Below are 23,978 nucleotides of genomic sequence, written 5' to 3'. Positions count from 1 at the left end.
TTAATTTCTTGGCTAAGGGTTCTTTTACCATGTGAGCAGTGTAGACTCCAAACTTGTACATGTTTTCCTTTTGCACTATCCCTAGCTCCTACCCTGGGCTGTCTTCCAGAATTCAGAATTTTTGTTGTTTCCTTACATGGAGAAAGGGTCCTGGGTTCTTTATTCAGGGATTTTGACTCTAGTTCTCTACCTCTCTGAGGTCACTAGCAATACCTCATGATTCTTTGTCCATCTAGTAGGACCTGTGTCGAGGGCCAGGATTCCTGTAAGCCTCTTTTTTTTTTTTTTTTTCTAATTTAAATTCAGTTAATTAACATATAATGTATTATTTGTTTCAGGGGTACAGGTCTTTGATTTATCAGTCTTATATAACACCCAGCGCTAATTACAACACATACCCTTGCCAATCTCCGTCACCCAGTTACCCCATCCCTTCATCCCTTCCCCTCTAGCAACCCTCGGTTTGTTTTCTATGATTAAGAGTCTCTTTTGGGGGGCACCTGGGTGGCTCAGTGGGTTAAAGCCTCTGCCTTCAGCTCAGGTCATGATCTCAGGGTCCTGGGATCGAGCCCCACATCGGGCTCTCTGCTTAGTGGGGAGCCTGCTTCTCTAATTGCTTGTGATCTCTGTCAAATAAATAAATAAAATCTTAAAAAAAAAAAGTATCTTTTGGTTTGTCTCCCTCACTGGTTTCATCTTATTTCATTTTTCCTATTTTCCCCCATGATTCTCTGCCTTGTTTCTCAAATTCCACATATCAGTGAGATCACGTGATAATTGTCTTTCTCTGATTGACTTAGTTTTGGTCTTATCCTCTAGTTCCATCCACGTTGTTGCTAATGGCAAGATTTCATTTTTGATTGCTACATAGTATTCCCTTACACATATATGTGTACGTGTGTGTGTGTGTGTGTGTGTGTACACACCACATCTTCTTTATCCATTCATCTGTTGATGAACATCTGGGCTCTTTCCATAAAGCTTTTTGCAGCATTTATTACTGTGTTTAAAATTTTGATTGGAGTTCTCTCTGTAGTTTTGGCTCCTGGGGATTTTCTTCTCTCTCTCCTCTTATTTGAGTTTGAATATGTATATAAAATTTCTTATCATTGTCTATTTTATTCAGCATTTCTGTGTTTTATGTGTCTGTTCTATGGTTGTATGTGTGTGAAACTATGTTACTTTTACTTATTTATTAAATTGCCAAAACTATATGGACTACTTTGAAATTTCTTTGAATAATAACTCAATTACTAAAAATTGAAAAAAACCCAGTCTGTCAAAGATAGTATTTTAGGTGCTTAAAAGTGAGTAAGAGGGGCATCTGGGTGGCTCAGTGGGTTAAGCCTCTGCCTTTGGCTCAGGTCATGATCTTAGGGTCCTGGGATGGAGCCCGGAGTCAGGCTCTCTGCTCAGCAGGGAGCCTGCTTTCCCCTCTCTCTCTGCCTGCCTCTCTGCCTCCTTGTGATCTCTCTGTCAAATAAATAAATAAAATCTTAAAAAAAAAAAAAGTGAGTAAGGTGCAGTATTATACCTGCTTCCAAGTATCTGTAGTTGCCAACAATCATGGAAACATACTACTTGTAACTTTTTTCTTTGTAGATTATAAGGGGCTAGTATATAATCACATTCTCTTTCAACAATATTTAACTATATATTAATTTTAAAGTTCCCAATATGTTTTATTTGAGAATCTAGACCCAGAATTCGCTACAAGTGGTAAAAGCTTTAACGTGGCTTAGAAACTCGTCTTGTCATTGTGCCCTTGCTCACCCTTCTGCGTGGATGGTTGAGTCTTCCTGCCCTCGTGTGGTTCTGCCTCTCCTGTTTCTCCACTGCGTGTGAGCCACCGCACCCACAGGGGAAGGACATGCCATGGAAAGGATAAGGGGGAGGAAGATGGAGAAGTTTGAAAGGAAAGGGAGAAGCAAGAATCCCAGGTGAGGGGAAGTTTAAAATCTCTGTTCTAGTACTCCCTATTCTCTTCCAGGCCTCTCTGCGCCTTTGGGCCCTGCCTTTATTCCTCAGCTGCTCACTTGTACCTCCCCTTCGCCACTTCCTTTTTCTGTTGGAACCTCGAGCTTGATTCCTTTCTCAGTTCATGGTAGCTGTCACCAGTGGCTCGAAGCCAGCAGCCCGTGTTCCTGTTCTCAGGCCTGGACAGCAGCTGTGAGGAAGAGGGAGGCTGGAGGCCAGATTGAAGGAGACTCCATGTTTAGATCTACATTCAGCAGGGAGGAAGGGATACCTTGCAAGGTGTACCTGGCATTTCATCCTGGAAGTTTACATTCTTTTTCTCTTAGAATAATTTATTCATTTATCCATTTACTCAGTAGTGTATGGTGAAGCAGGCTGTATGCTGGGGCTCAGATGGAAATAATGCTTTCATCTTTTCTGTTTCAAAGAGACCTTTTTCTTTTCTTTTCTTTTTTTTTTTTTTAAACTAGAATTATTTTGTATTTGTTCTCTTAATTTTTGCATCTATGGTTACTTCAAAACTTTTGGGAAGAAAGAGGCAGCATGGAATACTAGAAAGGCTTTGGAGCCTGACCCGTCAGAGTTTGAGTCCTCTTTGTGTCACTGACTGGCATTGTGAACTTCAGCAGTTTATTTTACCTTTCTGTGTTTTTTGTTTTGTTTTTTTTTTCCTGGAAAATCAGAATAATATTACTTATTCTGAATAATAATGAGAGTGAGAGATAATGTAGGACAAGTGCTTAACATGGTTTTTGACTTAGCTTATAATGAAATGGTCCTTGCTAAGATCATTATTATTACACAAAGTTTGTCCTTAGACTGAGTCATTTTGTAGCCCAGAAACACTTTAAAAAATGGGGTCCACTCAGACAGCAATGAAGGAATATTTAAAAAAAATACCATATTCTTGAAATTGAGACAGGTTTTCAGAATTTAAGTAAAACAGTTACTTCCATGTTGGTGTGTCCTTCTCTGAGGTTCTGTGACTTCCTAGTGAAGTCACATACTGCTTATAGGCCTCAGAATAAATAAGTGTTCATAACATTTACCATAAGGTAGGTGTTAGTTTGGATGCTACCTCTGAGTGGCTGTGAGTGGAAAAGCAGGTTACTTTCCATAACATTCGGGGGTGTTGGAGGAATTCAAGTCAGGACTGCAAGCAAATGTCCAGGAATCTCCTGGAGCCTGGCATAAGAGAGAGCTGGCAGAACTCTTGTCATTCATCTTTGCTTCTCTTTGCGCATGTGCTTTGCCGTTTTCTCTCCATCTTTTTCATATGATTTTCTCCTTTGCCTTTAGCCTCATGGTGGAATGCTTGCCCCAATACCTACTGAGTGTTGATGCTGCTACTTACAGCCATCTGCAGAGACTCTTTCTGAGCACAGTTTTAAATGATTTGTTGTACAGCTTTGGTCACTTTTCCACGTGGCTTCTTGTAACGGAGGCTCCGCGATGGACACTAGACCTGAGAATCAGGGAAGTATTTTCAGAGAAAGGAAGGGAGGTGGCATGACAGACATTTCACAAAGAATGTGCCACAAGTGAAAGCCCTGAACTGTACAGCATTAAAGAAAGTCAAGGTATTGTTATCATTAGATGGTGTAGTGCTTTGTGAAATGTCACTGAATGTAACATGTAGTCAGTAGAGACGTGTCTCCTGTCTAGAAGTACAACAGACTAGTTAGATGGCCTTGATTTTTGTCAGAGACAGTAATATAGCTGTTATTAAATCTTTTCCAGCTGTTGTAATGAATATAAAGTTTTTTGTTATTGTTGTTATTGGTTTTTTTTGTAATTTGTCTTATGTAGCCAAAATGATTTTACTCACACAGAGTGCCTGAGATGGCCTTATGGTGGATAGACTTCATAGCTTTTTTTCTTATTTTTGTTAAATATTGCTAATGAAATTTTGGCAGTAAGTCGGATGTATAATCAATTATTTCAAATGCAGCATAGAAATAAGAAATAATCAAGTAATTGAAATTGTGAATCGTCTGGTTCTATGTTAAAATTTCATTGAATTTTTGAACTCTCAGCTCTAATGTAGTAGAACATCTTTTAACCTGTCTCAGACATTGTGAATGGAGTGCTCACTAATACAAATTAATTGTTTTGGTTCATTTTCTTTATACTGTTTGAATATCATAATAACTTTGTATCCTCTATAGATACTTAACAGTTGTAGTCCCTTGTTCATTTTTAACCACAAATTAGAATAATTAGAGATGTAATTTATCTGTTTCTGGACTTCTGATTTAGCCTTGGGAAGAACTCAGTTATGGGAGAATGATACCTTTGTTTTGTGATCCTGTTATATAGTAGAAATCAAAGCTCCTTTTAAGAAATCAAAGCTCCAGTACTTAAAAGTATTAGATCTTGGTGTTATAGTTTTTTTAGGCTCCCATTTTCAACTCTAATAGGCCTGTCTGCATCAACCCAACTTAGCACCCCCCTTTTTTTTTTTAAGATTTCTTCCTTAAAAAAAAAAAAAAAAGCTTTATTGAGATATAATTCAGATACCAAATAATTCACTCATTTGAAATGTATAATTCAGTGGTTTGGGTATATTATACTATTATATTACATATATATATAAATATATATGTAATTATACTATATTATACTAATCTTTAACATGCGGTAAAGGATATATAAGTTTGCCATTTTAACCATTTTTTAGTGTACTGTTCATTGGCATTAATGGCACTCACAATGTCATATACCCATCACCACTATATTTAAGTCCCAGACTTTTTCATCACCCCAAAGAGAAATTCTGTAAGCATTAACCAGTCACTTCCCATTTTCTCCCCTTCCCCAGCCCCTGGGAACCTCTGATCTATTTTCTGTCTCTCTGAATTTGCCTGTTCTAGATATTTCCTATAAGTTGAAGCAAACAGTTGTCTTTTTAATGTCTGGCTTATTTCACTTAGGATAATGTCTTCAAGATTCATGCATGTTTAAGCTTTTGAGGAACCTCCATACTATTTTCCTGAGTGGCTGTACGAGTTTGCATTCCTGCCAACAGTGCATGAGGATTCCCCTTTCTCCATATCTCCACCAATGCCAGTTGTTCCCTGCATTAATTTTAGCCACTCAGTGAGGTGGTATCTCATTGTGGTTTTGATTTGTATTGTCCTGATGATGAGTGATGTTGAGCATCTTTTCATGTGTCTGTTGGCCATCTGTATGTCTTATCTGGAAGAATGTCTGCTCATCTTTTCTCCCCATTTTTAAACTGGATTATTTGTTTTTTGGGTATTGAGTTTGATAAGTTCTTTATAGATTTTGGATACTAACCCTTTATCTGATATATCTTTTACAAGTATCTTCTCCCATTCTGTAGACTGCCTTTTAGTTTTGTTGATTGTTTCCTTTGCCCTGTAGAAGCTTTTTAACTTGAAGAAGTCCCAGTAGTTCATTTTTGCTTCTTTCCCTTGCTTCCTGTGATGTGTCTAGTGAGAATTTGCTATGGTCAAGGTCAAAGAGGTTTCTCTTTGTGTTTTCCTCTAGGATTTTGATGGCTTCCTGTTTCACATTTAGGCCTTTCATCCATTTTGAATTTATTTTTGTGTATCGTGTAAGAGAGTGGTCCAGTTTCAGTCTTTGCATGTGGCTGTCCAGTTTTCCCGAACACCATTTACTGAAGAGACTGTCTTTTTTCCATTGGATGTTCTTTCCTCTTTTGTCAAAGATTAGTTGACTGTATAGCTGAAGGTCCTTTTCTGGGTTCTGTATTCTTTCCATTGAGCTATGTGTCTGTTTTTATGACAGTACCATACTGTCTTGATGACTACAGCTTTGTAACACACCTTGAAATCTGGAATTGTGATGCCTCCAGTTTAGTTCTTTTTCAGAATTGCTTTGGTTATTCGGGGTCTTTTGTGGTTCCATATACATTTTAAGACTGAGCTCTGTGAAAAAATGCTGGTGGTATTTTGATAGGGATTGCATTAAATGTGTAAATTGCTTTCTGTAGTAGGACATTTTAACAATGGTTGTTCTTCCATTCCTTAAGTATGGAATGCTTTTACATTTCTTTGTGTCCTCTTCAATTTCTTTCATTAGTGTTCTGTAGTTTTCAGAGTACAGATACTTTACCTCTTTAGTTAGGTTTATTTCTATATATCTTACTGTTTTTGGTGCAATTGTTTTTGTTTGTTTGTTTTGTTTTTGGTGCAATTGTAAATGGGACTGATTGGCGTATAGAAGCGCAACACATTTCTGCACATTAATTTTATATCTTGCAACTTTGCTGAATTCATGTATTAGTTCTAGCAGGTTTTTGTTGTTGGTGGTGGTGTTTTGGGTTTTCTATATAAAGTATAATAACATCTGCAAATAATGAAAGTTTGACTTCTTTCTTGCCAGTTTGGATGCCTTTTCTTTTTGTCGTCTCATTGCTGAGGCTAAGACTTCTGGTACCATGTTAAATAGTAATGGTGAGAGTGGACATCCTTGTGTTGTTCCTGACTGTAAGGGAAAGGCTGTCAGTTTTTCCCCACTGAGGATGATATTAGCTGTGTGTCTTTGTATATGGCCTTTATGATGTTGAGGTATGTTCTGTCTGACCCTACTTTGTTGAGGGTTTTTATCAAGAAAGGCTATTGTATTTTGTCAAATACGTTTTCTGCATCTATTGAGAGAATTGTAATGATCTTATCCTTTCTTTTATTAATGTGGTATATCATGTTGATTGATTTGGAAATATTGAACTACCCCTGCAGCCCACAAATAAATCCCACTTGATTGTGGTGTGTAATTCTTTTAATGTACTGTTGAATTCAGTTCGCTAGTATCTTGCTGAGAATTTCGGCATCCACGTTCATCAGGGATATTGACCTGTAATTCTTCTTTTTGGTGAGGTCTTTGGTTTTAGAATCAAGGCAATGCTGACTTTGTAGAATGAGTTTGTAAGTTTTCTGCTTTTCTCTTTTTTGGAGCAGTTTGAGAAGAAGAGGTATTAACTCTTCTTAAATGTTTGGTAGAATTCCACTGGAAAGCCATCTAGCCCTGGATGTTTTTTGTTGGGAGATTTTTGACTACTGATTTGATTTCTTTGCTGGTTTGGGGTCTGTTTAAATTTTCTATTTCTTCCTGTTTCAGTTTTGGTAGTTTGTAGGTTTCTGAGACTTTGCCCTTTCTTCCAGGTTGCCCACTTAGTTGGCATATAAGTTTTCATAGTATTCTCTCATAATTATTTGTATTTCTGTGGTGTTGGTTGTGATCTCTCCTCTTTCATTCATGATTTTATCTATTTGGGTTCTTTTTTTCATAAGTCTGGCTAGGGGGTTATCAATTTTATTAATTCATTCGAGAAACAGCTCTTAGTTTCTTAACTCTTAGTTTCATTAATCCGTTCTTTTTTGTTTGTTTCTATGTCATTTTTTTCTGTTCTAATCTTTATTAATAATTTCCCTTCTTCTGCTGGCTTTAGGCTTTATCTGCTGTTCCTTTAGGTGCAAGGTTAGATTGTGTATTTGAGACTTTTCTTGCATTATAATCTTAGGACTGCCTTTGCTGCATCCCAAAGGTTTTCGACTGTCATGTTTTCATTTTCATTTAATTCCATTTATTTATTTATTTATTTTATTTCTTCTCTGATTTCCTGGTTAACCCATTCATTCTTTCGTAGGATATTCTTTAACTTCCATATATTTGTAATTTTTCCAAATTTTTTTTGTGGTTGACTTCAAGCTTCATACTGTTGTGGTCTGAAAATATGCATGGTATGATGTCAGTCTTTTTGTACTTGCTGAGGCCTGATTTGTGACCTAGCATGTGATCTATTCTGAAGAATGTCCATGTACACTTGAATGTGTATTTGTGTATTCTGCTTTAGGATGAAATGCTCTGAATATATCTGCAAAGTCCATCTTGTCCAGTAGGTCATTCAAGCCCATTGTTTCCTTCCTGATTTTCTCTTTAGAAGATCTGTCCATTGATGTCAGCGGGGTGTTAAGGTCCCTACTATTATTGTATTATTATCAGTGAGTTTCTTTATGTTTATTATTAATTATTAATTTATATATTTGGGTGCTCCCAAGTTGGGGGTGTAAATATTTACAATTATTAGATCTTCTTGATGGATAAAACCCTTATTAAGATACAGTACCCCTATAGTACATTTCTTCATCTCTTGTCTTTGTTTTAAAATGTAGTTTGTCTGATATAATTATGTGTGTGTGTGTGTGTGTGTGTGTGTGTGTATTTCTTTTGAAATATATATACTTCTTTTGATGTCCATTAGCAATGATAAATGGTTCCCATCCCCTCACTTTTAGTCTGCAGGTGTCTGTAGGTCTAAAATGAGTCTCTTGTAGGCAGCATATAGATGGGTCTTATTTTATTATCCATTCTGATACCTTTGTCTTTTGATTGGAGCATTTAGTCTGGTCACATTCATTATTGAAAGATATGAATTTAATGCCTTTGTGTTACCTGTAGAGTTGATGTTTCTGGTGATATTCTCTGGTCCTTTGTAGTCTTTGTTGCTTTTGGTCTTTTTTTTCTCCAGTCAGAGTCGTCAAAATTTCTCACAGTCCTGGTTTAAGTGATCACAAACACCTCCAGTTTTTGTTTGTTTAGGAAACTCTTTATCTCTCTATTGTGAATGACAGTCTAACTGGATAAAGAATTCTTGGCTGCATATTTTTCCCATTCAGCACACTGAATATTTTCTTTCACTTCTTTCTGGCCTGCCAAGTTACTGTGGACAAATCTGCAGCAAACCTGATCTGTCTTCCCCTGTAGGTTAAGCACTTCCCCCCACCTTGATGCTTTCAGAATTCTTGCCTTATCTGAATATTTTGTGAATTTGACTATGATATGCCTTGGTAATGGTAGGCTTTTGTTGAATTTATTGGAAATTTTCTGTGCTTCTTGCATTTTTATATGTGTGTCACTCCCCAGATTAGGGAAGTTTTCAGCTCTGATTTGTTCTAATAAATCTTCTGACCCCTTTTCTCTCTCTTCTTCTGGGATTCCTGTGATATGAATGTTACTATGTTTTAATAAGTTGCCGAGTTCCCTAAGTCTACCTTTGCGGTCAGTTACCTTTCTTTCCCTATTTTTTTCAGCTTCATTATTTTCCATAATTTTATCATCTGTATCCCTGATTCACTCCTCTGCTTTGTCTGGCCTTGTTTTTATGACTAGCATTTGGGACTGCATCTTGGTTATAGCATTTTTTTTTTTTCTGGTTATAGCATTTTTAATTTTGTCCTGACTAGATTTTATTTTTTTAAATTTCTGCACTAGGAGATTCTTCTTGTTTTCTATGCTATTTTTGAGCTCAGCTAGTATTCTTATAATCGTTTTAAATTCTAGTTCAGACATCTTTCTTATATCTGTATTGATTTAATCTTTGGCTATAGTTCTACTTCCTGTTCTTTGTGTGAATTTCTCCATTTTGTCATTTTGTCCAGAAAAGAAAAGAAGAAAATAAAGGCAAAAACAAAAATAGAGAAATCCAAAGAAGAAAGGAAAAAACCCCAAACAAACCCAGAACAACAACAACAAAAAACTAGATCCTGGGTGTGTTTTGGTATGCTTGTTAAAAGCTTCTAAATCCCCCTCCTGGGGCCCCTGGGTGGCTCAGTGGGTTAAAGCCTCTGCTTTCGGCTCAGGTCATGATCCCAGGGTCCTGGGATCGAGCCCCGCATCGGGCTCTCTGTTCAGCAAGGAGCCTGCTTTCCTTCCTCTCTCTCTCTGCCTGCCTCTCTGCCTGACTCTCTGCCTACCTGTGATCTCTGTCAAATAAAAAAAAAAAATAATTAAAAAAAAAAAATCCCCTCCTCCACCCACCCCCCAAAAATAGAGAAAGGAGAAGAAACAAAAATAAAAAAATATAAGTATATATATAAGTTTAAAAATAAAAAAAATAATAAATGAAAAAATAATAAAAAATAAAAAGTAAGTAAAAAGGAAGATAGATCCCACTTCCCCTAGAGCTGAAACTTTGCAGCCCTTTAGGATCAATAAACTAAGTGTGGTCTTCTGGGGGAGGGGTCTCCTGAGCAGATTCTCAGGCAGACTAGTTTCAGTCAAAATGGACCTCCGAGGTGCAGGGAGGTGGGGCTTGGTGTATGTGGCTCTGGAATCCACTAGGTGACACTATTTTTGCTCTCTGAAGTCTTTCAGAGCGCATGGGTGGGATGACTATGGTGTGCCCAGCTCTCTAGTTCTGAAGTTGAAAGTTTGACCCCAGACTCTTCAGTGAGCCTTCACAGAAGAGCAATCACTCTTCTTGTGTCTCTAGTTTCCATCTGAAACATTCACCCTGCCTGTGTCTGAGCTTTTTTTTTTTTGACTCAGGCATGTGATTGAGTTTCAGGACTCCAAATTTTAGGGACTTCTGGGGTGTCAACCTGTGCTGTTCCTCTGGTGAGGGACTCACTGAAGCTTTTGCCATTTCCGTGGGCCCCAAGAAAAGGGGTTGCAGGATCATGCGGCAGTTCACAGTTAATGGCAAAACAAAACAGTAGATGGGTACCAAGATCTGCTGCTCCCAGCCAACTTTCCTGCTTCTGTGCCTGGGAACAGTGCAGCTTGTTGGCACCACCTATTCTTCTTGTGATTCAGGAGATCCTCAGACCATGCTGTCACTTCTGGGGCTCTCTTGGGCTTTGCCACTTGAGTACTTTTAAGCCAGGCATGTCCCCCACAGTAGCAGACTTCTAAAAGTTCAGATTTTGGTTCCCTGGGTTGTAATACTTGGTAGTCTCAGTAAGCAGGTTCCCTCTGTGTGGCCATATCCACAGCTATATCTCCAACTTTCCACACTTCTTACCTTCCAAAAGGTGGTTGCTTTTCTACTTGTCTACTTGTAGACTTGCAGTTTTTGTTCTCTCAGGTCTCCAGTCGATTTCTTGGGTGTTCAGAATGATTTGCTAACTATCTTTGTTCAAGGGATGAGACAAGCTTAGGGCACCCCTACTCCTCTGCCATTTAACTCCTCTGCTGAGAAGCTCTTGAGTAGTGCTTCTTAGTAATATGTGTGTAGAAAATGGTTTTGAATTAGGTAATCCTCAATAAGATTGTTTTATTTGAGGGATGAAGTTGCTTGCATCATGTATGTAGTAGATTGAAGGGCCTGTGATCGACCAGTCATATATTCTTTTCAGGAACATGTCTTCAGAAAACTTAAAAAAACACACACACACACACACTTTTTTTTTTCCCCTAAGTATGTATTTACTTTTGAGGGAGAGTGCATGAGTGGGAGGGGCAGAGGGAGAGGGAAAGAGAATCTCAAGCAGACTCCTCGCTGAGCATGGAGCCCAAGGAGGGGCTTGATACCCGACCCTGAAATCATGAGCTGAGGTGAAATCGGAGTCCACTGTTTAACTAGCTGTGCCACCCATGTGCCCCTCAAAGAACTTTTTTTTTTTCAGTGAATAATAACTAGTAATGATTTATTTTGTTCCAAAAGTTGTTCATAGTTCAATTTTTCATGACCAGTTGTTTTCATCTAACTTGATCACTGAAATTAAAGGTATATCATCAGGTTTAGTTAAAGACATCATAGTTTCCCAGATTTGAAAGAATACTCAGTTGTGAAAAAATTCTGGCCAAATAACTCAATTTTTGAGCTAATCATATTTATTAACATAAATATTGATTGATTCATATTATACAAACTAAAAATGTTTTATTAAAAGTTTTTCCTGTGAATATATATAGCGTATAAGACTTTTTTGTACAATTCAAAAGATGATATTAAAATGCACATCTCTCTGTCCTTTGAGCCAGCTTAAGAAATGGGATATTAACAGGATCTTAGAAACACCCGTGTGTCCGTGTATTTCTCTTTTTTCTCCAGAATAAATCACACAATGAAATTCCTTGCTTTTCTTTATAGATATATCATTTTGATAAGTTCCTATAGAAGATTATTTATTTTTGCCTGTTTTTGAACAGTAGGTAAAGGAAATCAGATTGTATGTTTTTGCAACTTCTTTCTTAGGTAGTGTGTTTTTGGGATTTATCCACATTGCTTATGTTAACCTTAAAAATAGTTATTTTACCAGCAAAAAAAATAACAGAATTGCAATTAGGAGTATGCAAATTATGGCAAAACCATAGACAAATCCAACAAACAAAGGAGAGGAATAATACTTTATAGCTAATAAGGAGGAAGTTGAGAGTTGTTTTGAACAAAAGTCTTTTTTGAAGCAAATCAGGAGTTCAGGGTGATAGTGGTTTCTCCCTGGCTGAGCTACAGGGGTGGTCATTTCCTGTAGGAGATGCAGTACTCATCTTTTCCTGTTGGGGACCTGTAATTCATGATTTCTTCCTTGAGTTTTTCTTTTGGGGTCTGTAATTGGCAGTTCTTCCTATAATTGACACTGAGTGGGACAGCTCCCCCTTCCAGCCTTTCCTTCTTTTCTTCCCCCACTTTTTCAGTCACTTTATTTTCTTAATTTAAAATCAACTAAATTAACATATACTGTATTATCATTTTCAGAGGTAGAATTTAGTGATTCATCAGTTGCACTTAACACCCAGTACTCATTATATCACATGCCTTCCTGAATGCCCATCACCCATTTACCCTATCCCCCCCATCCACCTCCCCTCCATCAACCCTTAGTTTGTTCCTACAGTAAAGAGTCTCTTATAGTTTGTTTCCCTTTTAATTTCATCTTATTTTTCCTTCCTTTCCCATTTGTTCATCTGTTTTGTTTCTTAAATTCCACATATGAGTGAAATCATATATTTATGATTTATTTCACTTTCTGACTTTCTGACTTATTTCTGACTTATTTCACTTAGCATAATACCCTCTAGTTCCATTCACGTTGTTGCAAATGGCAAGATTTCATCCTTTTTGATGGCTGAGTGATAGTCCATATTTATATGTACCACATCTTCTTTATCCATTCATCCATCGATGGACATCTGGGCTCTTTCCATATTTTGACTGTTGTTGACATTGCTGCTGTAAACATTGGAGTGCATGTGCCCCTTTGAATCACTATGTTTATATTCTTTGGATAAATACCTAGTAGGGCAATTTCTGGGTCATAGGGTAGCTCTATTTTTAATTTTTTGGGGGCTCTCCATACTGCATTCCAGTGTGCATTCCCACCAACAGTGTAAGAAGGTTCCCCTTTATCTGTATCCTCACTAGCATCTTTTGTTTACGGACTTGTTAATTTTTGCCTTTCTGGCTAGTGTGACCAGCCTCCCCTTCTGCATCCAGAATTCCCTGTAGTGAGGTTTCCCTTTATTAATTTTCACTTAAAATAGCTATGTTTCATTTATTTTCACTTCCTTTTATTACTTGGATGTATGAATGAACCAGTTTTTTTATCTTCATGTAGATGGACATTTGTTCACAGGTTTTCATTATTATGGATAATGCTGAATAATATGGTCTTCCAGTTCCATACCCGACGGTTTCTCTACATGCTATTATATGTTGAAGATGGACTCTCTGGAGAGCAGGATATGCATATATTCCATTGAAATAGCTAAATGGGAAACTTAAATACAGTACTTGTATTCATTTACATTCCCACTAGCAGTGGACAAGATATTATTCCTCCCAACACTTGTTTTTTTTTGACTGTTTAATTTTTGCCAGTCAGATGTATGTGAAATTGTAGCTCATTGTGGTTTTAGGTACAGTTGTTCAGTTGCTATTGAGTTGGCTGTCTTTTGATATATTTATGGGCCATTGGAAACAAACCAATTGAAAAATTGCATACTTCTCTATGAGATATACAATTTTTCAATTGGTTTGTTTTACTTATTATTTTTCATTTTTAAATTTTTATTGAAATTCTAGCTAGTTAACATATGGTACAGTATTGGTTTTTAGAGTAGAATTCAGTGATTCGTCACTTAAATACAACACTCAGTGCTCATCATAACAAGTGGTTTCTTTCTTTTAAATAAATTGGTAGATGGGCATGTAAGAGATGCAGTACTCATCTATTCCTGTTGGGGCCTATAATTCGTGATTTCTTAAGTTTTTCTTTTGGGGTCTATAATTGACAGCTAATGATTTTTCTTTTGGGGTCTGTAATTGGCAGTTCTTTGTGTAATTGATACTGAGTGGTACGGTTACCAATCCATTTTCAGTTATATGTGTCACAGTTAAATTACTTCTAGTTAGTGTCTTGCTTTTACGGTGACTTTTGATGAAAAAAATTTTTCTTAAAGGTTTATTTATTTTGAGAGAGAGAAAGAGGGAGCCCGGATGGGGAAGGGCAGAGGGAGAGGAGTGTTAAGCAGACTCTGTGCTGAGCTTGGAGCCTGACTTGGGGCTTGGTCTCATGACCCTGAGATCACAACCTGAGCTGAAAGCAAGAGCTGGACTCTTACCTGATTGTGCGTGCCATGCATGTGCCCAGGTTAAAAAATTGTTAATTGTCAAATTTATTAATTTTTTAAATAAACTATACTTTATCTTTGTTAAAAAATTCTTCTCCAACCCAAAGTCCTAGTGTCCTGTATATTGTCTTGTAAACAACCTGGAATGACTTTGTATATTGTATGAAGTACTATTCCAATTGCATTCCTTTCCTGAATATAACCATTGTCATGTGTTAAATAGTCCATTCTTTTCCCACCATTGTACTGTGCCAGTACTATTATAAATTATATCCATATGTGTATGAGTTGCTTCTGGGCACTCTGTTTGTTTGGCCAGTTTGCCCATCTTCTTGCCAACACATACTATTTTAATTACCCTAGTTTTATTATAAGTCTTGGTTTGTTAATAGTGCAAGTCTTCCTCCTTTTTCTATCATGTTTTTTGTTTTTGTTTTTGTCAAAAGTATCTTGATTATTCTTGGTTCCTTTGTTCATCCTTGTAAATTTTAGAACTCGCTTGTCAGGTTCATGAAAACCCCCAGTTGGATTTTGATTGTAATTACATTAAATTGCAAATATTTTGGGGGTGAATTGACCTTTTAACGATACTGTGCCTTCCTGTCCAAGTACTTTTTGTTTGGGACTTGAACATTTTCCAGGAAGTGTTTGTAGTATATTAAGGGCAGATACATCTTTTGGTAGATTTATTGATAGGTCCTTTTAAAAGTGCCATCATAAGTATCTTTCTAGATAATTTTACAAAAGTGTTTTTGATGTATAGGAGTGAAATTGAGTTCTGCATAATATTTCTATCCAGCAGCTTGCTTGATTCAGTCATTGCAGGCATGATGCATATTGCTTTTTTTGTGGGTTTTTTCCCCTTGTGCTGTACTTTCCATTTTCATGACGTACTTATTTTATAACTGGAAGTTTGCGCCTCTTAATCTCCTTCACCTATTTTGCCCATCCTCTCATCCACCCCTGGCAACTACCAGTCGGTTCTCTGTAATTAAGAGAGTGTTTTGTTTTGTTTTTTTCCGAGGGTGGTTATGTATTTGAAATAATTTATTTGCATTTGGAGTAGAGAATTCACTAAAGAATATTATCGATCTATACATTATTTCAATTTGAAGCACATTTTTATGGAAGATGAATTTTAATACATAAATTTCTTAAAACAATTTTTTTAGTGTAGTTGACACAAATGTTAACATTTGTTTCAGGTGACAACTTGCTGATTCAACTTCTCTTCATGTTATGCTGGGTTCACCATAAGTGTAGCTGTCATTTGTCACCGTAGAACACTATTAAAATATCATTGACTATATTTGCTATGCTGTGTCTTTTATTCCCAGAACTTACTGATTCCACAGCTGTAAGTCTGTATCTTTGCTCCCCTTCACCCATCTTCACCATCCCTCACCCCCTTCCCCACTGGTAATGATCAGTTTGTTCTCTGTATTTACAGGTCAGATTTTGCTTTTTGTTTGTTTATTCATTTTTTTTTAATTCCATGTACAAGTGAAATAATTTTGTATTTGTCTTTTTCTGACTTATTTTACCTAGGATAGTACCCACTAGGTTCATTCATGTTTTTACACATGGCAAGATTTTATCCTTTTTATGGCTATGTAATATTCTGTCTCTCTCTCTCTCTCTCTCTCACACACACACACACACACACACACACACACCACATCATTATCCATTCATCTGTCATTGGACACTTGGGTTACTTTCATATCTTAGCTATTGTAAATAATGCTGCAGTTAGCATAGGGCTGCATATATCTTTTTAAATTAGAGTGTTTATTTTCTGTGGATAAATAGTAATGGAATTACTGGATCAAATAGTATTTCTATTTTTAATTTTTTGAGGAACCTACATGTTTTCCAAAGCTGTTGCACTAATTTGCACTCCCACCAACAGTGTACAAGGGTTCCTTTTCTCCACATCTTTACCAATACTTATTACTTCTTCTCTTTTTGATAGTAGCCACTCTGCCAGGTGTGGCGTGGTATCTCACTGTGGTTTTGATTTGCTTTTGGGGTTTTCTATGTAGATAATTACATCATCTGTGCATAATAACAGTTTTCTTCCTTTTCAATCCTTGTATCTGTTATTTCTTTTCCTACTGCACTGACTGTATCATTATTAAACTGTTAAGTAGAAGTGATAATAATGATGATTTTAATAGAAGATATCCTTATTTGCCTCTTGATTTTAAGGAGAATATTTTTAACATTTTTCTTTAAAGTGTTAAGTTTGCTATTCTGCTGCTGCTGTTGTAGCTATCAGTTATCAGGCCATGGACGTTTCTTTTGTTTCTCTTTTGTTTAAAGTGTAGTTTTTATTTGAATCTCCCTGACGGCTAATGATGATGAACATTTTTTCATGTGTCTGTTAGCCATTTGTATATCTTCTTTGGAGAAGTCTCTTTCATGTCTCTGCCCATTTTTTTTGACATGATTATCTGTTTTCTGTGTGGTGAGTTTGAGGAGTTCTTTATAGATCTTGGATGTCAGCCCTTTGTCTGTACTGTCATTTGCGAATATCTTCTCCCATTCTGTGGGTTGACTCTTCATTTTGTTGACTGTTTCCTTTGCTGTGCAGAAGCTTCTGATCTTTTTTTTTTTATGGTTTTATTTATTTATTTGACAGAGATCACAGTAGGCAGAGAGGCAGGCAGAGAGAGGAGGCAGAGAGGAAGAAGCAGGCCCTCCCGCTGAGCAGAGAGCCCGATGGGGGGCTCGATCCCAGGACTCTGGAATCATGACCTGAGCAGAAGGCAGAGGCCTTAACCCACTAAGCCACCCAGGTGCCCCCAGAAGCTTCTGATCTTGATGAAGTTCCAAAAGTTCATTTTTGCTTTTGTTTCCTTTGCCTTTGGAGACATATCTTGAAAGAAGTTGCTGTGGCCAGTGTTGAAGAGGTTACTGCCTATATTCTCCTCTAGGATTCTGATGGATTCCTGCCTCATGTTGAGGTCTTTTACCCATTTCAAGTTAATCATCATTAGCCATCAGGGAGGTTCAAATCAAAACCACATTGCAATACCACCTTACACCAGTTAGAATGGCCAAAATTAACAAGACAGTAAACAACATGCATTGGAGAGGATGTGGAGAAAGGATAACCCTCTTACACTGTTGGTGGGAATGCAAGTTGGTGCAACTACTTTGGAAAACAGTATGGAGATTCCTTAAGAAATTAAAAATAGAGCTTCCCTGTGACCCTGCAATTGCACTATTGGGTATTTACCCCAAAGATACAGATATAGTGAAAAGAAGGGCCATATGTACCCCAATGTTCATAGCAGCAATGGCCATAGTTGCCAAACTAGTTGAAAGAACCAAGATGCCCTTCAACAGACGAATGGATAAAGAAGATGTGGTCCATATATACTATGGAGTGTTATGTTTCCATCAGAAAGGATGAATACCCAACTTTTGTAACAACATGGGTGGGACTGGAGGAGATTGTGCTGAGTGAAGTAAGTCAAGCAGAGAGAGTCAATTATCATGGTTTTGCTTACTTGTGGAGCATAAGGAATAACATGGAGGACATGGGGAGATGGAGAGGGGAAGTGAGTTGGGGGAAATTGGAGGGAGAGATGAACCATGAGAGACGGTGGACTCTGAGAAACAAACTCAGAGTTTTGGAGGGGAGGGGAGTAGGGGTGGTGAGCCTGGTGGTGGGTATTAAGGAGGGCACATATTGCATGGAGCACTGGGTGTGGTGCATAAACAATGAATTCTGGAACACTGAAAAGGAAATTTAAAAAATCGCTAAAAGTGTAGTTTTTAAAAATCGCATGAATGCTTGTATAATTTTATTGATCTGTGTTTGTATATAGAAATATTTCTTCAAATATTGAATTTTTTTTCCAATTTGTTTATGTACTAAATCACATTAATCAGTTTTCTAATATTAAAACAACTTTGCATTCTTGGGATAAACCCAACTTGGTCATGTTATTTTATTTATAAATTGCTAGATTAGTTGATAATTTGATGAGACCTTTTGCATCTGTATTTTTGATGAAATGGGTTAGCTTTCCCTCTTGGTTATTTGGAAAATTTCATTAAAATGGGAATTACCTCTTTTGACATTCAGTGTGTTTAGTTGAATTTGGAGGTAAAGCTCTTCAGGATTGGTCTTTTTTTGTGGAAGATTTTTACACTAGTGATTCAGCTTATTTATTAGATAGTTCATATTTTTAATTTTAAAAGCACAGTTACTCATTCTAGGAATTTGTTTACTTCTATATTTTCCAATTTATTGGCATAAGCTTTTAATGATATTCTCTTACCACCCATTTAGTCTCAGCAGCATCTGAAGTTTTGTTCAGTTTCTCATTCCCAGTATAGATTTTTCTGTTTTTATTAGTTTTTTCCAACAAACCGTCCTTTGGCCTTGTTGAGCCTTTGTATTCTGTGCTTATTTTCAAATTAATTAATTTTATTTATTTTGCTTTCTTCTTTGTTTTCTTCTACTTTGAGTTTATTCTTTTGGTCTAATACTTCATGGTCTCTTTAGTACCTTAATTTTTAAGTTGTTCTTTACCAGTGTAAATATTGAGAGTTCTCCCCTGCCCCATTATATACTAGTTTAGTCTGCTTTTGTTATATAGTATTTTATTACTACTGGGTAGTTCTGAGTATTTTCTAATTCTTATTAATTTCTTCCTTAAAATTGGTTTAGGATATCAGAGCTTATGGTTTTTTCTGGTAACCCTTCTGTTATTGATTTCTAATTGTACTATACTCATATAATTTGGTTTTTTTGTTCTCAGTACTTTGGAATTTTTTGGAGGCAGCTTTATGTCTTGGCATGTTGTCAAAATTTGTAGATGTTCTGTGTGTGTGTTTTAAAATGATATTCTCCAACTCATAGGTGGAGCATTACATGCATGGTGCTCTTTTTTTTTTTTTGGGGGGGGGTCTTGTTGGGTTATCAATTACTGAGAATTACAGTAAAATCTTATGAAGGTGAGTTTGTTTCTTCTTTTATGTCTGTCAGTTTAGCTTTACATATTTTGAGGTTATGTTGTTTGGTCTGTACATGTTTAGAATCATTATGTCCTGGTTATCCCCCCCACCTTTTTTAAGCTCTGTGTATGGCTCCTTTTAATCCTTATTCTACTAATGCGTTTCCCCCTAATATCTCTTTTGCTTATTATTAATATATCTAACTTAGTTATTTGGTGGGAGGGGAAGGGTTAATAGTAGCTTCTACTTTTTCTGAAATTTTGCATAAATTTGGGGAAGAACCTACTAAAACAAGAAAAAACTCACAGAATTTTGTGGAGGACCAGCAAATCTAAATATTATGTATTTGGAAGAATTAATGTAAAATATGCAAACTTCCAGCCATATTTGTAAGGAAAAACAATGAAAAAAGATCCAAATATACAGTATTAGCATTTAAAAAGGGATCAAATATATCTATATTGTATAGTTTTAAAACAAAAGAAAATTATTTTATTTTATTCCAGTAAATTTGAAAATTTCAGTGCAACGTATAAATTTATAGAAAAATATAGTTGTCACAAAAAGAAATGGAAAATATGAAAATGACAATAATATGAAAGTCAGCTATTAAAAGTCCACTGGAAAGATGTTTTCATTAGCATGTTTTATCAGACCTTATAGTCAGAGTCTTCACTTTCATGTTCTTTTTTTTTTTTTTAAGATTTTCATTTTTTTATTTGTCAGAGAGAATGAGAATGTGAGCACAAGCACAAGCAGGGAGAGCAGTAGGCAGAGTGAGAAGCAGGCTCCCTCCTGAAGGCAGATGCTCAACGACTGAGCCATGCAGGCGCCCGTCTACTTTCATCTTCTAAAAGTTTTCTAGTTTTGTTTATCACCTTGAGATCTTTAAACAAACTGTATTTTGTGTAGACACTGAAAAAGGAGAGAAAGCTACTTAAACATACTTAAAGAGGTTGATTGATCATTGGTCCCAAACCAGATGAAGACAGTATAGAAAAAAAGATAATTGTAGACCAGCGCTGTTTATGAACACAGATGTAAAATTTTAAAAATCAGAGCAAAGCAATGTCATCTGTGTATTAAATAAATTCATTACAACCAAGTATGGTTTATTTCAAGGTATGTAAAGATGTTTCAACTTTTAAAATCTTCTTAAGTAATATACTAAATTGAAAGAATGAAATAGAAAACCAAATCCTCTCAATGGAAATTGTAATTAAGTCATATCAGCTGTGTATGAGAATACCTGTTATTCATAATTCAAACCCCCACAAACACTTGGTGGTTTCACTTTTTTTTTTCTTTTTGCGGGGGTTTGGGGGGATTTGGTGGTGGTGCGCATTTGATTGGTAAGGAATAGAATATTTCTAGTATGTTTGTTTGCATTTCTCTGATTTCTTGTGAGTGCCATTTTCTGTTTATTAGCCATTTGTATTCACACGGAACATTTTTAATGGAAGAGTAACACTTATTGCACAATTTGTTTACTTGAGGACAGGGACTATTTATCTTTGGTATCTCTAGCATCTTATAAAATGGCTGGCATACAGCACAGGTATTAGAATGTACTTTGAGTAAATTGAGTAAATGATTAGTAAAACTATGAGCCTTCAGAAGAAATTTGTGGCTTAACTCATTTTTGAATGTCAAAATAGAATACTTTTGCATTGCCAAGGAAATGGGATTTTTACCAGCAGGTTTCAGAAAATAAAGAATAGATAGGATTGTTTTTAAAATTTCTGTTAATGCTGAAGTCTCCCATAAAACTTGGAAAACTCATAAAATCCTAATCACACATGATTGTATATTACTCATTTGTAGTGCTTTCAGGGCATATGCTAGTGTATGGAAAAATGATTTTTTCTTTTGGCATACTATCATCCTTTGTATCTTTGCTAAAAGATCATTTTAGCAACCGTTTATGTACCTGAATTGTATAAATTTCATTTATAGAGAAAATTTCATTTAATTTTAAAAAATAGTTTCTTTGAGGGATGCCTGGGTGGCTCAGTTGGTTAAGCAGCTGCCTTCGGCTCAGGTCATGATCCCAGCGTCCTGGGATCAAGTCCCACATCCGGCTCCTTGCTCTGTAGGGAGCCTGCTTCTCCCTCTGCCTCTGCCTGCCATTCTGTCTGCCTGTGCTCTCTCTCTCTCTCTCTCTCTCATAAATAAATAAAATCTTAAAAAAAAATAGTTTCTTTGAATCATTGAATACCCCATCAGAAACTAATGATGTACTATATGTTGGCTAATAGAATTTAACTAAAAAAAGTTTCTTTTCCTGTTCTGCAATAGTGTTTCAGGGGTTTGAAAATGCTCCATTTTTGACTTTTTAGATAAGTAGGATGTTACCTAAAAGAAGGTAGATTAGATTACAAATAACTGTAGATTACAAATAACTGTAGTTGTCTGTGATGAAATGCTGTTTTTGGATTTAGTGTCAGTAATGACACAAAAATATGGAGCATATACTTTATTTGGGTTCAGGTTATTTGAAAGTGTTGAGGTAGGAGGAATATAAAGTGAGGTAGAAGCTGTATTTAAAGAACTGCTAGGGGCACCTGGGTGGCTCAGTGGGTTAAGGCCTCTGCCTTCGGCTCAGGTCATGATCCCGGGGTCCTGGGATCGAGCCCTGCATCGGGATCTCTGCTCAGTGGGGAGCCTGCTTCCTCCTCTCTCTCTGCCTGCCTCTCTGCCTACTTGTGCTCCTTGTCTGTCAAATAAATAGATAAAGTCTTTAAAAAACAACAACAACTGCTAAATGTTATGTTGTAGGCTGCTGTATGATGTTTTTTAGCTGTAGCTGGCAACTGGACCAGCACTAGACTCATACTGGCTGACTCCACATCTTTATTTTTATTTTATATATTCTGTACCTACCCACCTTAACCATGTATTTCTGAAACGCTGATACAGAAGCTGGGAAAGGGAGGGACACAGCCTCAGATTACTCCTAGATGGATAGATGACTAATCTTCCTTGTGGTTCCCTTATGTTCCACCTACAACTTTGCAAATAGTCTGTTTGTCCTTAAACTTTCCTCCAGTTATGATGTATTACCGTTTGGAACCCTGACTGGTACACGGTGGCCATAGTCTCACCAATTTATCCAGTCTGGTTTGTTGAAAAACCAAGGTGCCTTAGTAATTTTTTCAAAGTGTTCACTTCATTTGGTGCCATTGTTTTGCATGTTTTCTTTTTCCTAGGATGAGCTCCTCCATACCGTCATTCAAATTTGTTATTCCTTTGATCATCTTCTTAGTTGTGTGAATTCCAAATAGCCAATCTCTATTTCCTTTCCTTATTATCTAAAACACCAACACAGAAGTCTCTACTAGACTGAGATATGCAGTGTGGAATACCCTTCTTTTCTAATTTAGTCGGGCGAAATACCTTCAGAACAAATCAAGTTGTAAGGACTGCCTTGCCTGTTTCACTCTCCTAATGCTCAAATAAATATTACTCTTGCCCCAAGGAGGGAAGGGGAAGAGACCAGTTATCTATAGATCATGACCCTTTAATCATATTACTCCTTTTTTTGTGAGACCGAAGAGGGACATGAAGGGAGGAAAGGAAAACAGGTTGACATTTCTCTTAGAGGCAGCAGAACATACATTGATTTTAAGATTTTTTAAAAATGTCAGTTTATCAGCTGTTATTAATAGGGTGTCTGAATTCCTTGTATGGTATTCAAGGCCAATTACATTTTCCACTTTCTGGGTCCATTTTCTTTGCCTTTCTTCTCAAAATTCTGTAACAGCAGTGGAATATTTATTGTTATCACCTCAAGGTCATTTTCTTGCCTCTCTGCATTTGCTTATATTTGCTCCCTGTGCCTGGAATGTCTCCACTAACCCAGGCAAAGTAGCAGAGTTCTACTTAGTCCTCAAGGTGCAGTTCTGTGTTATTTCGTCTGTGAAATATTAGTGTTCCATTCTCACCTATCTTAAAGCACTTTATATTTACCTCTCTTAGAAGTTTCATCCCACTCTTAAATTTTGTATGTGTGTCTACTGTCTGTCTGCCCTGAAGACTTAGAACTTCCTGAAGAAGGAAGGTATCATACTGTACTGATAATTGTTCAAACTCTGGTGAGTGCCACCATGTTTTATATAGTGTAGATTCTTGCTAATGGAGTGTTAAAAGGGTATATAAATGAATGAGTGTGAAAGAAATCTGAATTTACGTGGTTGGAATTGCTGAAACTCGTTCTTCCATGAAATTTGCTTTTACTTCTTGGACATTTGTTGTTAAAATAATATGTCTAGCATTGAGTGTTAGAATTCTACATGAAAATGAATTGGCCTCCTTTGTACATCGCTGTTACTTTGCATTATTTCTTATGTTATTAGAAGTATGTTTATCATGAAAAATGTAATTCACATGCAAGAAATAAAGGAAATTGTTTTCTTATGGAAATTAAATGTATTTTTTCTTAATATAGTTTGATGGGATTATGAGGTATTTTGACTTCATTCTTAATTATCATTTGAATATTTATTGCTTAAGAAATGCCATTATGTATATATCTAATGTAAGTAATTGATGTTCTTCTGTTTCAGCCAAACCATTTACTTCTAAAGTGAAACAGATGCGCCTACATAGAGAAGACTTTGAGATACTGAAGGTGATAGGTCGAGGAGCTTTTGGAGAGGTAAGAGATAAAGTTTTTATAAAAGTTC

General features: G+C 36.5%; 1 protein-coding gene across 21 annotated transcripts in view; it reads left to right on the top strand.

The window, feature by feature from the left end:
* CDC42BPA (CDC42 binding protein kinase alpha) overlaps positions 1 to 23,978 on the top strand; it is a 324,447-nt gene that overhangs the window by 45,046 nt on the left and 255,423 nt on the right. For all 21 annotated transcript variants that reach the window (XM_032862852.1, XM_032862845.1, XM_032862842.1 and 18 more), the window contains exon 2: positions 23,859 to 23,950. In XM_032862852.1, the coding sequence (XP_032718743.1) occupies positions 23,859 to 23,950 (92 nt within the window). The remainder of the gene's footprint in view (positions 1 to 23,858; positions 23,951 to 23,978) is intronic.

This window comes from Lontra canadensis, unplaced genomic scaffold (genome assembly GCF_010015895.1).
Source record: "Lontra canadensis isolate GAN:19392208 unplaced genomic scaffold, GSC_riverotter_1.0 scaffold24, whole genome shotgun sequence".
In the NCBI taxonomy this organism is placed as follows: Eukaryota; Metazoa; Chordata; class Mammalia; order Carnivora; family Mustelidae; genus Lontra; species Lontra canadensis.
The sequence above is the reverse complement of the archived record's forward strand: the minus strand, read 5'-3'. Positions and strand labels throughout refer to the sequence as shown.